At 36.6% G+C, this 13,671-nt stretch overlaps 1 protein-coding gene across 1 annotated transcript in view; it reads right to left on the bottom strand.

Annotated features, from left to right (window-relative positions):
* Positions 1–5,013: 5,013 nt before the first annotated feature.
* The window catches only part of lmbrd1 (LMBR1 domain containing 1), a 35,270-nt gene continuing 26,612 nt past the window's right edge, over positions 5,014–13,671 (bottom strand). The window contains exons 15-16 of the mRNA XM_020921309.2: positions 7,285–7,376; positions 5,014–6,026 (exon numbers count right to left, since the gene is read on the bottom strand). Coding sequence (XP_020776968.1) covers positions 5,916–6,026; positions 7,285–7,376 — 203 coding nt within the window. The 3' untranslated portion in view covers positions 5,014–5,915. The remainder of the gene's footprint in view (positions 6,027–7,284; positions 7,377–13,671) is intronic.

The following is a 13,671-nucleotide window of genomic DNA, read 5'->3' as shown; positions in this document are numbered from 1 at the left end:
AAATAACAATTATTTGCACAAAGAAAGTTATATCATCCAAACTAATTGACGTTTGGTGCTGGAAGAACTCAAAAGTTTCATATGATATTTGCTGTCATCCTTGCCCTTGCCCTTGAACATGTTTATTTCTTAACAGCAAAAAGAACTTGTTCATTAAATTCATGACTTCCAGACTTTTCTTTTTTGCGCATATTCAATTTATTTGGAGTGAGATTTAGACAGACAGGTCCCTCCAGCAGCAGACATCATTGGCCTATACGACCTTATGGTATTTAAATGAGACTCTCAGCCTATGTTATTATCACAGTGTTGTGTCTGAATGAAGTCACTGTCTGCTGATTCACTGTTGATGGAGCATGACAAACAGGCAAAACCAAATGGCCTCAAGACTTGAAGAAAGTTGAAATTTGACTTCGAAGTGTAAACTGTGACAGTATCTTATGTAACTAAACCACAGCCTTTACATTTACATTATACAACAGGCCTACTTAATCATCTGAGTAATGCAACAAAGCTCCATTATGACATTTAAGAATTATTCTCTACCAGTGTTATTTTTAGGGATTGGCAATATTAGTGCCATATCAGGGACATTGTTTTTCACATATTTTTATTGGTATACTATTCAAAAATTCCTTGATATTTGGTTAGTAGCACTGAGCAGTACAGTATGCCCACGTGTCATTCCCAGGAATGGAAATAGGAGCAATGACTTTAAATATGTGCTTCTGTGTTTCATATATAATATCCCAAAACATTTTGTACTTATTTATTTTGTGAATTTAGCCCCCCCAAAAAAAAAAAAATGTTCTTGCTTTATCAGATTCACATCACATTTTTGATTACTAACAGATTAGTTGGAGTTTTGAAATGTTCTTACTATAACTGTATTATGAAGAGGCCAAGCTGCCATGTTAAGTAAACAATCCTACAGCTAGAAAAGGACAAGACCTGTAAGCCTTGTCCAAAATCTGATTTAGGACACAGGTCTTCAGTGAGTGAGGAGAGGTGAACCTGATGAGGGGCCCTGCGCTGAAATCAACATAATCACACTGATCATTCGTCATTCCACCCCCTAGAGGCCACTCCAGGGGGTACAGCGAAATGTTTGTCTATCACACTTCTTTCTGTCAAGAGTTGTGGAGCCTGGAGAGGCTCTACAGGGCACCTAAAAAAATAACCAAAAATAACCTCAAAAAAGAGCAGCATGAGTAGCAGGAGCAGCTCAAAATACTAGAAGCATGCTCCAAACTTCCAAATACACCCTTGGATATTTATGGCCATCTCTGAAAGGTGCAGAGCCAAGTCCCCAGTGGTGAAGGTGTTGCACTAGTTTAAAGGACTGTTGCTCTGGAAAAGGGGAGAAAACCTGAGAGGAGACCAACAGGCTTGAAAATCCTAGTTGTTTCTTACCTTGAGCTGAAAAATTCATTACAGCGTATATGATGGTGGAGAGGGAGAGGGACCACCACAAGGCTGCACTGATATGAGTATCCACTGTGCACCATGCAATCACGGCTCCAGGCTCAGGCTCTTTCATTTTCAGTGGAATAGAGGTCCTTTAATAAAGCTTTCAACGATGCTGTGTAATGCTGAAGAATAATGTTGAAGTGCCTCTAAGAACAAATGCAATGTAATGCTCTGGCGAAAATTGAAAAAGCAAAAGGCTCCTATGTATCACCTTACATTTAATTAGATACTTGTGGGGTTCATTATAACAGAAGTGCGTAACATTGTTCTTAGTGAGGAAATGTAAATGCTATTATGAATGCTAACACTTTCTAATGAGGTCAAAAATGCACAAATTAAACAGTTATTAGTTACTTTCCATGTCTTTAAAGGCATTATACCTGATTTTATATTGCCTTAAAAATGTGAAAAACAGAACTGTTTTTTAAATTATTATTATTATTATTATTAAACTGTATCCATCACGAGCAGCCTATTTATTCACCATAATGAGTTTGTAAGTGTTTTTACAACTTTCAGAGACTAGATCGGGGTTTTGCCATCACAGTAAACAAACATGTTAGCTGTTTAAACAATATATCTCTATGAATCAAGACACCATGTACCACTGTGACATTTCCATAAAGATAATATTTTAGATGGGCACAATGGATTTCTTCCCTTGTTCATTCCAAACCCAAACTAAGATGGCTTAAATCACGCCAACCTTTCCTGAAATTATTGGTAGTTGGAAATGAGCAGTCTTTTTGTAAAATCCCCAAGGTGAATAAAATAGCACACATCTCAAGCTTTGTGACACATACTGAAAATAGCCTTTGGATGGATCCCACTATGAGACAGTGTTTTGAATTGTGCTAATTCAGTAATTTATGCAGGATAATCCCTCTTTTGTTTGTAAATGTTGACTATTTATGAGAGGAACCAAGAATGTACTGGAGACTGCAGGGTAAACTTACATGTGCATAACATAGGTCTAAAAAGTACAACTAAACCAGACATACAGAAGCCTGTGTTAGACCTGTACACAACTGGAACACCCTTTAAAAGCATTTATAAGTTTATACATGCCCTCCAGAATGGACACAATTGAAGACAAGTGTGGGACATAATGCACTTTCAATGAAGAAACCAGAGATTAACATTAACAAATAAATTTTAGATGAATTGTTTTCTTGATAGGTGGTTATTATTATACAGCTTTTTTGATAAAGGCAAAATTGTAATGTTTAGGTTTTATTCCAATCCAATCCATTTTTTTTTACCAACACAAAGTCTAAAAGTGCTGCACAGAGTAGGCACAATATAAATGATCACATTAAATCAAATAAAGTATAAACTGAATAAATTAGCAAGTCAATTAAAAAAACATAAAAATACAAAAATTAGCAAATAGAAAAATAGCAAATAAAATCAATAAAAGACATGTTAAAAGCCAGTGAGTAAGAGAATGTTTTTAAATGAGACTTAATAGAATCAACTGAAGGCGCGGTCTTAATGTGAGGTGAGAGAGCGTTCCAAAGTTTGGGCCAACCACAGAAAAGGCCCCGTCACCCTGGCATTTGAGTCTCGTTTTTGGGACTACAAGTTGAAGCTGGCCCTCAGACCTCAGCGTGTGAAGGAGTGTAGGGGACAATAAGGTCTGAAATGTACATTGGGGCCAGTCTATGAAGTGCTTTAAAAAAATACAATACAATTTTAAAATCAACTCTAAAATGAATGGGGAGCCAGTGCAATGAGGATGAAATAGGTGTTATGTGTTCTCTATGATGTGTGCCGGTTAAAAGACGTGCTGCAGAATTTTGGACTAACTGTAAGTGTTATTGGACAATAGCTATAGTTATGTTAACCTTTCAGTATCACAAATTTGTGCTACTTTGTGAAATAAAATTTTGAGGTTGAAACAGCATTTTTCCATCCCTAGGAAAAGAGAAGCAAACTGATATATCTACACTGGAAACTCAAAATTATTGTTATAGATACTTCTAGATCAGAGGTGTCCAACCTATAGCTCAGGATTTACCAGAATCTCTCCACCCTCTTTCAAGTAGCTCGCTAAAGGATTTCTGAATTACATGTATTGTTCTGAATAACTAAAACTTGATGAATTAAATACCTATTATTATTGTAAATCTATCATTTTGATGCCTGACTTTGTGTACTCATAAATAAATAATGGTTTATGTTGTTTTATCTACCTGTACCCTATGTAAGTTTTGCTATGTCTCTTATGTATACTTTATTTCTTGTGATCACTAAAATGAGTAGCTCTATGGAATTTTTGTTTTCTAAAGGTAGCTCACTCAAGAAAAAATGTTCGAGACCCCTGTTTTATGGGCATTTAACTGTACCCAAAGGCTTGCCCTCTTTCTCACAATCATCTCAGTTTCTTGCGGCCACTAAAATCATTAGCTCTCTGGCATTTTTATTTTGTAAAGGTAGCTCACTAGAGGAAAAAGGTTGGAGATCCCTGTTCCAGACACTACTAGATCTGAAATAAGTTAACCAGTGTTTGTATAAAGCTGTTTTACATTTGCTTTCAGTGGCTGATCTCTGTTTTGTAATTTTGAACGTTGTGATGACATAACATTTGAAGGTGTCTGCAGGCCAGTACCTGTACCAGACTACTGTAGCTTTAAAGCTGATGTAACCCAGCCCTCCCTCCAGCTCTGGCCTGATGCGCCTCTCTGGCTTAAAGTTAATTTGGTTTATTAGTGCATGTGGGGGTGGCATATCACATAATGGCTTAACTCAGAACAGGTCTGCAGAGTAGTTATGACAAGGTATACACGCTACAGGCTCTTAATTGGACAAGCGCAGAGTTTTATGCAAATCCATCCACAGCGAGCCGTCAGCGCCTCTATGCTAATCCACGTTTTACTGTCGGCTTCATTTGATACATACTCTCATCACTCCGCAAGCTGTTATATTAGAAACACTGCTGTAAACTACTGGGCCCTGAATAATATGAGAGGGTTTATTTCATGTAGATACAATGGTCAAATCAATTTTAAAGATGACACTGAAAGGAAAGAAATTCAGCCACTGACTTTTTCAGTGAAGCAAAAATACTAGTAAATATGGACTAAAATCCTGTAATATCGAGTCAAATATATAATCAATAGGGATGGGATGAGTCAAAATTTCAACGAGACGAGATTGGACCCATGAGAATAAGACAAGATGAGATTTTAACATTATTCCTAATATACAGTATAAATTTCATGATTAAGTTTCCAATTTTGGCCTCACAATTTTTATTTACATTTCTAGTAATGCTTTTTGGAACTGTAAGAGATGTAACTCACCAACATGTGACATTTTTGTCCGATCCAAAAAATGCAAAAAAAATAAAATAAAAATCTCAATTATTTTTCTCATGTGCACAATCTTGTGGTAAAATATCTTGTACCATCCCAAATAATAGAATATTGAATTAGTTTTTCATTTTGCATTTAGAAATAGTTAGTTCTCTCCTAACTGTTCTTCACAAAAGTTACAGGAATGTGGGTTGGCACGGTGCACAGAAAAAGCAATAACTAGTAGTACTTACAAATTGGTTTTATTTTTTGGAAATGCTTCATGCATAAATGTCTCATTTATCCACAAAGGATGCAAATCTCAGTAGCAGTTTCAATAATTACAACTGTATTTTTTTTAATATATACAATGTTAACTAGAGTTGGTTGGTCAAATTGATTCACAGTCAGTTTGTGCCCATCATGTTGCATTGACATTCATTAGGTACATTTTGTTTTCACTTTGTATATACACAGGTTACAGCAATAATTATGACTGGCAACTTCTTAAACATGAAATCCCACTTGAATTACTTTGTTACATTTACGTAAGAGCAATAAATCAATCCACTCAAAATTCAGTGAAATACGGTAAATTGAAAGTGTCATAGTTGGTCCTAGCTGTTTATTCTAAGATCCACTGAGTAACTTGTAGAAATGCAACACAATAACAAGCTCAAATGCAAATAAACAGAAAACTGTCAGTGCTGTCAACACTTTGGTATCAATATTTTACACTTGGAAATCATCAAAGAAAATAAAGGAAAATGTATGTACCAGTACCAACAATTCAAAAGTGCGTTTAAAATGTCACCTAAACTTGGTATGAAGTTCAAAAATAAAATTCAGAAACACCCAGTCTGCTGCAATAGGCATTTTAGTGTGAAAAACAATATTAACTTGTCAGAATCAAAGCTGTTGGAAGTGAATTCTCATGGTTGGGCTGAAATGAACCAAACTCCCTGAATCCCACTTTCATCTGTAATATTGACTGAAAGACAAAACAATCAGTCTGCTAGGTTCTTAAAGGTGAGGGGCATTTCCACTCCAACTCAGAAGACAGGAAACTTTTAAAAAATGAGTGGCTTCTTAAGACTAAACGATGACGAGCAGAGTTCACAGAAGAGTCTGGGAGCCCTTTTCTTCTCTTTAGTGGATATATTCGTCATCACTTAAGTCTGAGTCATCTGCCTCCACCTCACCTTCTATCACAGACTTTTTCCCTTTACAGCAGGAGACCACCAGGCCGATCAGGAAGGTCTAGGGGGGAAACAAGGAAAAAGTTTTCAATATTAGCTTGGTTAATGCAAACGTACAAAAGAGAACAGTTTATTTTCATCGTTAAAACATTGTAGATTTAAACATACAGTTGACTATTCAAAAAAAATAAGTTAACCATAATATATTTTACTAAAGGGGCACTATGTAACTTTTTGGTTGGGGATCAGTCACTTGCTTGTTTCTATGGAGATTCTATGGAGACAGTATGGCATTAAACAGCTCTACCTTTCAGCCTTTCTACCATTCAGTTGGTTCAGGTGGTTTTACTGCTCAAAATACTTAGAAAAACCGGCATTCTGACTATGAGCGGGGTTGCCTCTTCAGAGATCTGACCTGTAACTTGTTCTGGTTTGGTCTATGTGAAGACAGAAAGGTTTAAGACCACACTGCGAAACATTCTTGACAATACAATAACATCTCCATGGAAAAAAGCATTTGATGGACCCTCCACCAGAAAAGTGACACAGTACACCTTTAAGATGCTACTTCATCTTAGGGCTGGGTAAAAAAAAGAAATCATGCTTTTTCCCTCATTTTGATAGATGATGATCTTTACTTTTGTTTTAATATTAATCTTATGAACACATCTCCAAACCAAATGTTTTTACTAGCAGAGTTTAGGTTGTGGACCTCTTGATTGAAAAGAAAAATTCAAGCTGATCATTGATGATAAGAAAAGATAGAAAGTTTGATTCATTTCACAGCCCTACTTTATCTGTAACCATGTGAGACTGGGCAAATTTATATTTTAGACTTAAACTTTAGTGTGGAAAAAGGGACTGCACTTTTTGTTGCAAGTTAGTCGTTGTTAAGAGTGTTATTTAGAGGTTTTTATGGCTGTTACAAAACCATTTCATTTAGTATGTTCTGATATCTTTGAGATGTTTCTTATTTTTTACTAGTTAAAGGTGCATTTTATAACTTTTCTGGTGGAGAGTTCGTCATATGCATTTTTCCATGGAGATTGCTTTGTCTGGAATGTTTCACATGGTATTAAACCTTTCTATCTTCTTGCTTCATGTAGACCAAACCAGACCCACCGCTCACAGTCAGAATGCCAGTTTTTCTATTAGTTTTTGAGCTATAAAACCACCTGTAATTTAACATTTGTAAGGTAGAGCTGTTTAATGTCACACTGTGGAACTTTCCAGCCAGAGCAATGACCTATCCATAGAAAGAAGCAAGTGACGGAAAAGTTACACAATGCATCTTAATGATTTGTACAAAGACAACTTACAACAATGAAGGCCCAGTTGCCAAAGTAGTAGATAGTGCTGAAGAACCAAAACTTGTGCAGGAAGAGATAAGATCTGGTCACAGTGCACTGGTCTGTAAAAAACAAGAAAAGCATTTAAATCAAGTGCCAAAAAGACCTGTCAGAATCTTCAGTCAAACTGCATTTTAAATGAATCCTTTTATAGACCATATTTTTATAGAAACATCAAAACAACAGAACAATAACATTTAAAAATACACCATATCCTTTTTGTAGACATAACTCATACTTTTAAGCATCTTTGTAATTTGAGCACGAGCAAACACATTTTCTAAAGTAAAGAAACACAAAGCTTTCCATTACACGCATTTTACGCTATTCAAACACCTTGAAAACATAATGCCAACATTCACGCTTCTTTGATTGAATCGCCATGCACTTGTGGTAAGGCTGTCGAAAATAAAGCAGACAAAGAATGTATCCTTGGATATATGTAACTAAAATATTAAAGGGCTCATATTCCGCTATTTTCTGATCTGTTATATAATGTGTCTTCATCATAAACATAACATGAGTTGTGTTTTGTTTCATTCACATGTTTAACACACAAATTCTGCACATTTAGGTTGAGTTCTTCTTTCATGTCTGTGTTCCACTGTGTTTTTAAACTCCATACACCTTCACGTTTTGAGCTTTGGAGGTTACTCAAACATGCGAGAATGAAGCAAAACCCAACTTCAGGTATGTTTTTGAGAAGGATACAACATGGTAACATGGGTAAAATCTCACATGAGCCAGTTTTGCGTAATACAGGACCTTTAAAGCCAAGCATGTTTAGTTTGAACTGTTGGGGACCGCGAAGTTGCTATAAAAAATAAAAGTGACAAATCAATTTCAATGTATTTCTAATGATTTATCCAAAGAGGGCATTGCGTCTGTGGTACGATTCAAGCCAAAAATGCTGGGCAAATAGCACATGAAGGAGGGCCTGGGGCATTTTGTCACTGTAACTCAAAAAGACAAGCAGAGTGGGGAGAAGAGGAAACCCATGTCAGTGTCAGCGTGGATCTGCTCTGGCCCATAGATAAAGCTGCAGTGATGCAACATTTAATAGAGCCTTACATACAACCCGTCTTTGTTGAAAAGTCAAAGGAAACAGCTTGGACATGTGACAAGGTTGACATGTAATATTAATGCAAGCATGGTTTAATAATGAGGGGATGGGTATTCAAGTTGAAATGCTTAAGTTTTGGGGTCAGTTTTAATTTTATATAAATTACTGGAAAAATACTAGAGTTGTAGTTTACTAAAGACATGCCCTGCCGATCGATTATGCCCTGCCAATCAATTAGTTGACAAAAAAAGAAAGCCTGGCAAAAGCTCTTAAAACAATTATGTGTCTCTATATATCAGACTCAAACTGCACTCACAAGACTACATCTGCACGGAAGTTCATGCAAAAATAACTATTTATGCAGAAAAAAAGAACGTGGAAAAACGTTCAAATAAGAGACCACTGCCAGTTTAATCAACTAAATGACAAAAGAAATCCAAAAAAGTACACTAATCCAGATGATTTTGAGGTAGGTCTTCATGTTGGTGTAAAAAAATTGCATGAAACATAATGGTGAATTTTCAGTTTGCCTAATGTTAAACCAGTGGAAATGACTAAACTTAGCTCTCATTCTAAAGTATTTTATAGTGTGATACATGTATTTGCCGCGAGTGAGCCAGTATCTTATTGAGATGTTTTACTTTTTACATTGTTTTTGTATCTCTATAGACTTTTTGGTAAATTATATATATTTTTTTCCTTTCGCTTTTCCACTTTCAAGGCACTCAAAACGCTTTTCATTAAGAAACCACTCGCCCATTAACACACATGATCATACAATAGTGTACTCAGACACTAGGGGCGAGGTGGGTGAAGTGTCTTGCCCAACCACACAACAACAGCACTCATCTGTGGGAGCTGGAATTGAAGCCCCAAACTGTGACATTCAATCCGCTCGCTCTATAAGATTATCTTGGAAGCAAAAGTTCGCCTTGAGTTCTGATCTAAATCCTTACACTGTAAACAAAGGAAGTGAATGAATAAATATTTAAAAAGAAATAAAAATGAAAAGACCCGTATAAATCTATCTCTATAGATTAAAAAAATGTAAGAGTTGGAAGTTTTAAATCGAACTGTATATTAAGAGGTACTGTACACGTACACAAACACATTTTTTATAAAGTTTTAAAAGCATTATAGAAATCACTTAAAGTTGATTTTTACACATGACAGACGTTCTTTTAAAGGAATCCACTACTGGTAAAAGAGAATAATTTGGACCAAGCCAGATCGACCAGCATATCGAACGACTGAGAGACTGAACAGCAGCTGAACAGTTAATACATGGTTGAAGGCTGGTGGTTTCATTGCTTCTATAAAGTGTAACAGTTTTTATAGTGGATGAGATCACCTTTCGAGTGATAGCGCTCCAGGAATTTGACAGAACTGATACTGTTATTGATCTGGCTAGCAGAGACGGCGCGAATAATAGAAAAATTGAAGCTGAGTCATTGTCTTTTTATGAGCATGGATGAGTATTGGCAGGCATGGAGGAGACAGCTGACGTCATATAGTGGAAAGAGCCAACCATTAGCTTGCACTGTGTGAGTCAAATTAAACAAACTTACTTCTGAACTTGTCTAATATTTCCACTAAATAAAACAGTAAACAAAAGCTGAAGATGGGGAGATGAATGCACTGTCTGGCTATATTAGAAAACCATCTGGAGCTTTCGAGGCAGCCCCGCTGAGCTGCTCCTCTCACACTGTTTGTAACATGGCTGTACAGACTGTGATTCAAAGCACATAGTCAAACATGTATAAAGCCACGGGACATCAAAGACCAGAGAAAATAAGTGATTTTTTTTTTTTAACTCATAAAAGAATTCTCAGTGAGTGATGAAATACTCACAGACAAAGAAAACGCATTTGGGGTTATATATGTTAAAGAGCAAACCTGGTGTATGGACTGTAGCCTCATTTATCAGCCGGTTTTACTCCATGGAAACCATCTGCAGCATTAGGATTCATTCGCTCTACGATAGGTGGGTACTTTTTTAATTTAACCAATCGCTGCTATTTGGTAGTGATGTATGTATGCGGTAGGAAAAAGAGTAATAACATCTTTCCCCTTGATAAAATTCACCAAACATTCTCTTTGTCTCGGCTTTAAAGCCTCGATCTTGGGAATCGTTGTCAACATAGAATGTACGGCTTCGTCTACATCCATCTCGATCACTTTGTTTACTGTTGTGCTGTACCACAAAAGGGACCCAGACATGGCTTCACAGCTCTTCGCTGATTGGCCGTCTAGTGTATTCCAATTCCTGACCTATTCGCTTGAAAGAAATTAAATTGAGTGGAGGCACTAGGTGGCGACAGCCTGGCTACATGGACTGTGGAGAGTAACTAGAAACTTAAACGGTGCATCAACTAAGGATGTTAAAATTAAAAAATGTTAGTGTTAGCCTCACTCCAAATACGGTGCTCCTCCCTGCTGCTCGCTGCACCTCCTCCTGTCCAATTTAAACCCCCACTGGTTTTGTGCCATGCTCCACCTTCTTCCCAGCACCCTCCCAGCTTCTCATCATCTCATTGTCCCCTTCACTCTCCTCGGCCTCACCTCTACCACCTCCAGTGTCCACGCCCTTCATCACAATGTCTTCTGCATGAGTTGGACAAAGCCAACTCATCCAATAAAACTACTAATACTTTTTTCTCCTTGTGTCTGTCTTGAGTCTCTCCAGGTTGAAATGGCCTGTTGTTATTTCTTTTTATGTGACTGATTAATCTTTCTGGTCTAAGAGAAGAAAATGCCACAATAAAAGCTGACTGAGAGATCTTATCAGCGCTTAATTTGGTACAAGATTTTTGTCAGAAGGAAAAAAGAGCACAAATGTACATTTTAAACCAATCAAATACCCTGTTCAGATGTCTTACCTCAGGAAAATATAGTAACGTAATAAATATTAGTAGAGGTACACTACAGGATTTGATCCAAGTGAATTAATTGTATGAGCATGAATGGTTTTATGAGAGGATCTTATACTAAAGGTTGGCCAGGCTAAAGCTTATAATAGAAGTACTAGACTATTCCTGATTCTCAGTGTCTCCTCTCTACACAGCTCCTCTGCAAACTAAATCTCAGGGCTCCAAGTGGGTCCTATAAATAATTTTCAACAGTGGTGTCTTTAAAGGTGCATTGTGTCACTTTTCTGGTGGAGGGTCCATCAAATGCTTTTCTCCATGCAGACATTATTGCTGGAATGTTTCACAGTATGGTATTAAACCTTTCTATCTTACCCTTCTTTTCCTATTTATTACGCTGGTTGGTGGGATAGTACCTGTGGTAAATATTTATCAGAGATCAGTTAAATAGCAGTTTGCGTAAAAAAGTTGAGAAGAAGTTGAGAAGCACAAAAATAGGAAAATACCTCTGCCTATATCGCCAATACACAGAATTCCATCCAAAGTGCAAGGACAGTTTACGTGCAGACCATAGACTGTATACATAAATGAACATAGCTAATGGGCTAGCTGCTGCAGGCCAAAGTGAAAATTAGCATGGAGGCACTTCCGGCCCCTTCTGACCCTGGCTCCCATTGACTTACATTGGAATATTTTCACCCCTCTCTCTGTAGCTGCTGCTGTGAGCCTCGTCATTGTGGTCTTAAAATGTTCGTATTAACCCTATATGCGCCCCTGTAACCACGAGAATTGTAAGGTTCATTTGACTAGAGCCGACTTTGTGGGTGATGTCACTCTCTTAGTCCAATTCTTTATACAATCTACAGCGCAGACTACTCATAACTATTGTGCAAATAAGACAAGTTTTGGGCCTTGTTAAAATGATGGTTGCTATGTAACAGTAGTGGAATTACCTCATATCTGCTGGACATGTGGAAATAAATCTTTAAATATAATTATGTTAACTATGTTTTTGTGAAATGAGTAACTAACCTGACATAAGAACTTTAAATATGTTACTGTGTACTCCTGTGACCTGCAAATTCTCGTTGGGAGTGTAGAGCGCAGGCCATTGTATAGGTGCTATCACCTTGACTTATGATACTCGAGTGAGAGTCCATGTCCATGCATTATGTATAACGATCAGCTATGTACTGGAACACAAACATAAAGGCACATATATAAAGCTACTATACACAAGATACTAGACACCATAGTCTGTAGAAAAAGTCATGTTAATACATAAGCTTTCACTTTACTTTGTTTCATATGTCTTTTGAGCATGCTGTTAATTTATATCTTCTGTTACCAGTTAAACTTAAAGGATATTTTTGTTAGTGTCAAGCAATACTTTTCACATTCAAGGTAAATTCACAGACAAGCGAGCTGCACTACACTGGATTTATATTGACAGCAGGTCAGGTCCGGTATGTACATTGAGTGGGTTACTGGCAGATTGTTTGGCGTACCATGTTATACGTCGTTATCATTCACATTTCCAGGCGAAAGGTTTTTGTTTTGTTTTTTCTTAGTACAATATTCTAGTTCTTATTTTAAACGAATTCAAAATCAATTTAAGCTTCTGCATACAAGTAGTATTAGTAGAAGTACTGAAACATAACCACTGCAGTTTTATTTTATCCTTTGGAGAGTATTTATAGACTATTTAAATTTTTCGTAAGATACATTTGATACATGATTTTAAAACCTTGTAAAAATCCTCAAGTGCTATTATGATAAAAATTAACAGAAAATGCATTGTTTGTTACATCCAATAAATCCACCTTAAGCAGAGGTTGATTTCCAATTACATGTCTCTGAAAGTCAATATTAATATAGATTTGACCTCTAACATGCCAATACCTTTGACATAAAACCCAATAATGCTTCTGTTTTTAAACAGAAGGATTATAGATATTTAAATACCTCACAGGAGTAAAACTTTTGACTGACATTTTTCATTGTGTCATAAATTGGTGCTAATCCCCATGTTGCTGGAAAATTACTATTAATTTGTTTTGGGGATGAGGGAGTGGTGTGTAGAAAATTGCCTGGACACCTGACACTAGTGAGTAAATGCATAAAACTATGACCATCATCCCTGCGAGCTCTTTAAAACAACAGTGTGGAGACGGCCAAGTTGCTAGGAAACTGACAGCACTTCACATTACCATCAGGAAATTGAAAATATACCATACCACATATACCATACTGAGACTGATCTTATTCAAAAATATCCAATTGTGATTTTTATGACATGATCTTTTTTGTTTGTTTGTTTATTTGATTGATTTCTTTAACATCAAATCTCAGTGCACATTTCAAACATGTCCAGGACTAATAGCATTTGAAAAAGGACTGAAATATACACTGCTAAACTAATGCAAG

This window comes from Boleophthalmus pectinirostris, unplaced genomic scaffold (assembly GCF_026225935.1).
Source record: "Boleophthalmus pectinirostris isolate CB_2022bp ecotype Guang Dong unplaced genomic scaffold, ASM2622593v1 HiC_scaffold_5, whole genome shotgun sequence".
Lineage (NCBI taxonomy): Eukaryota > Metazoa > Chordata > Actinopteri > Gobiiformes > Gobiidae > Boleophthalmus > Boleophthalmus pectinirostris.
The sequence above is the reverse complement of the archived record's forward strand: the minus strand, read 5'-3'. Positions and strand labels throughout refer to the sequence as shown.